The sequence below is a fragment of the Hydra vulgaris genome, chromosome 08 (genome assembly GCF_038396675.1).
Source record: "Hydra vulgaris chromosome 08, alternate assembly HydraT2T_AEP".
In the NCBI taxonomy this organism is placed as follows: Eukaryota; Metazoa; Cnidaria; class Hydrozoa; order Anthoathecata; family Hydridae; genus Hydra; species Hydra vulgaris.
In genome coordinates this window covers 45,564,832-45,566,427 of record NC_088927.1, presented here as the reverse complement: position 1 = coordinate 45,566,427, position 1,596 = coordinate 45,564,832, and the positions used below count along the sequence as shown (strand labels likewise).

The 1,596-nt window shown below is 30.7% G+C and overlaps 1 protein-coding gene across 1 annotated transcript; it reads right to left on the bottom strand.

Moving 5' to 3' along the window:
* Positions 1 to 1,209, bottom strand: LOC136083345 (general transcription factor II-I repeat domain-containing protein 2-like). Its single transcript, XM_065802741.1, has 3 exons — positions 744 to 1,209; positions 508 to 625; positions 1 to 436 (listed from the first exon to the last, which is right to left on the bottom strand). Exons 1-3 carry the CDS (start codon positions 1,207 to 1,209, stop codon positions 1 to 3), a joined length of 1,020 nt encoding a protein of 339 aa, XP_065658813.1.
* Between the last annotated feature and the right edge of the window lie 387 nt (positions 1,210 to 1,596).

The following is a 1,596-nucleotide window of genomic DNA, read 5'->3' as shown; positions in this document are numbered from 1 at the left end:
TTAAACATTGCACATATTTGACAAGCAAATTGAATCATCTTGGGAAATTGATGGTGGTAAAAATGAATAAAACTTGGGTACACCAACATCAGTAAGTTGTTGTTTGAAAACAGAATCACACTGAAGTTCAATTAATTCCATTTGCAGAACTTCTAATTCCACTTGCAGATCTTCAATATTAAAGTTGAATGGTGAGATGAACAAAGCAAACTTTGGTTCACATTTTTTGAAATTTTGAAACCTTACTTCAAAATCTTGTTTTATATTGTTTATATTTTTTGGGTAGCTGCTGAACATAAAATTTGGGTCATGCAGCTTCATAGGCTTGCACGTATCAAAATGTAACAAATTTTTTTGTTCAATTTGGCGTTCCCAGAGTAAAAACTTGGTTTGAAAAGCTCTGACATTATCAAGATTGCTGGTGACCAATTCTTTTCTTGCAAAATAATGTTCAGATCATTCAGGTGTTTTGTGATATCAACTAGAAAAGCTAAATCATGAAGAAACTTGATATTTTTTATATCTGAAATATCTTGCTCTTTTGTTTCCAAAAATTGAAACATTTTAGTTTTCAGATTATTGAATGCTTTGAGTACTTTGTGACATGATAACCATTGAACTTCAGCTTAATATTGTAAATCCTCACATTCACTGTTATTTTCATTCAACAATGAAGCAAACTAATGATTATTTAGTCCTCTTGCTCTTATAAAGTTGACAGCAGATGCTATTCTTTTAATTACAATCCAGATCAATTGTTTTTCCGCATAATACTTCTTGGTGAATGATACAATGAAAATTATTTATCTTTTTGCCAATTTTCTCATTTAATTTTCCAACGAGACCCTTCTTTAAACCACTCTTTGCGGGTGCTCCATCAGTAACCATAGGCACAAATTTAGTAATCAGATGTTTATACTTGTCCAGTATTTTTTCAATCTCCAAAAAAAGGTCGGCGCCTGTTGTTGTACTATGCATTGGAATCAACTCTAGAAGTTCTTCTGTAATGTCATATTTGAAACTGCAACCTCTGATAAAAACAGACATCTGTGCAACATCTTTGACATCTGTACTTTCATCAACCGCAATTGAAAAGGCCTGAACATCCTTGCAGAATTTTGTTAACTGACTTCTCAAATCTGCTGCTATGTCATTTACACGCTCAGCAACTGTATTTCTTAAAAAGCTTATCTTGTTAGAATCTTTCATTTTTTCAGGGCAAAGAATATTTGCAGTTTCAATTAGGCAGTTTTTGATAAATTCATCTTCTATGAAAGGTCTGGAATGAAATGCAATTAAATGTGCCAGATTTTAACTTGCTTTGACTACGAGTTCGTTTGATTTGTTCATAAAATGCAACAAAAATATTTTGTTGCTTTTATGATTTGGCTAGTTCATTTAATTTGTCTGTCCTTTTATCTTTTTGATAAATTTTAAATTTTTCCTGATAAAGTTTATAGTGTCTTTTGATATTGAATTCTTTTCGGCACACTAACTTTTTGTTGACAAATTAGACAAATAATACTTTCATTAATGCTAATAAAAAAGTATAGTACTTCCCATTTTAATTGATAAAATTCTTTTTTCATCTTCAAT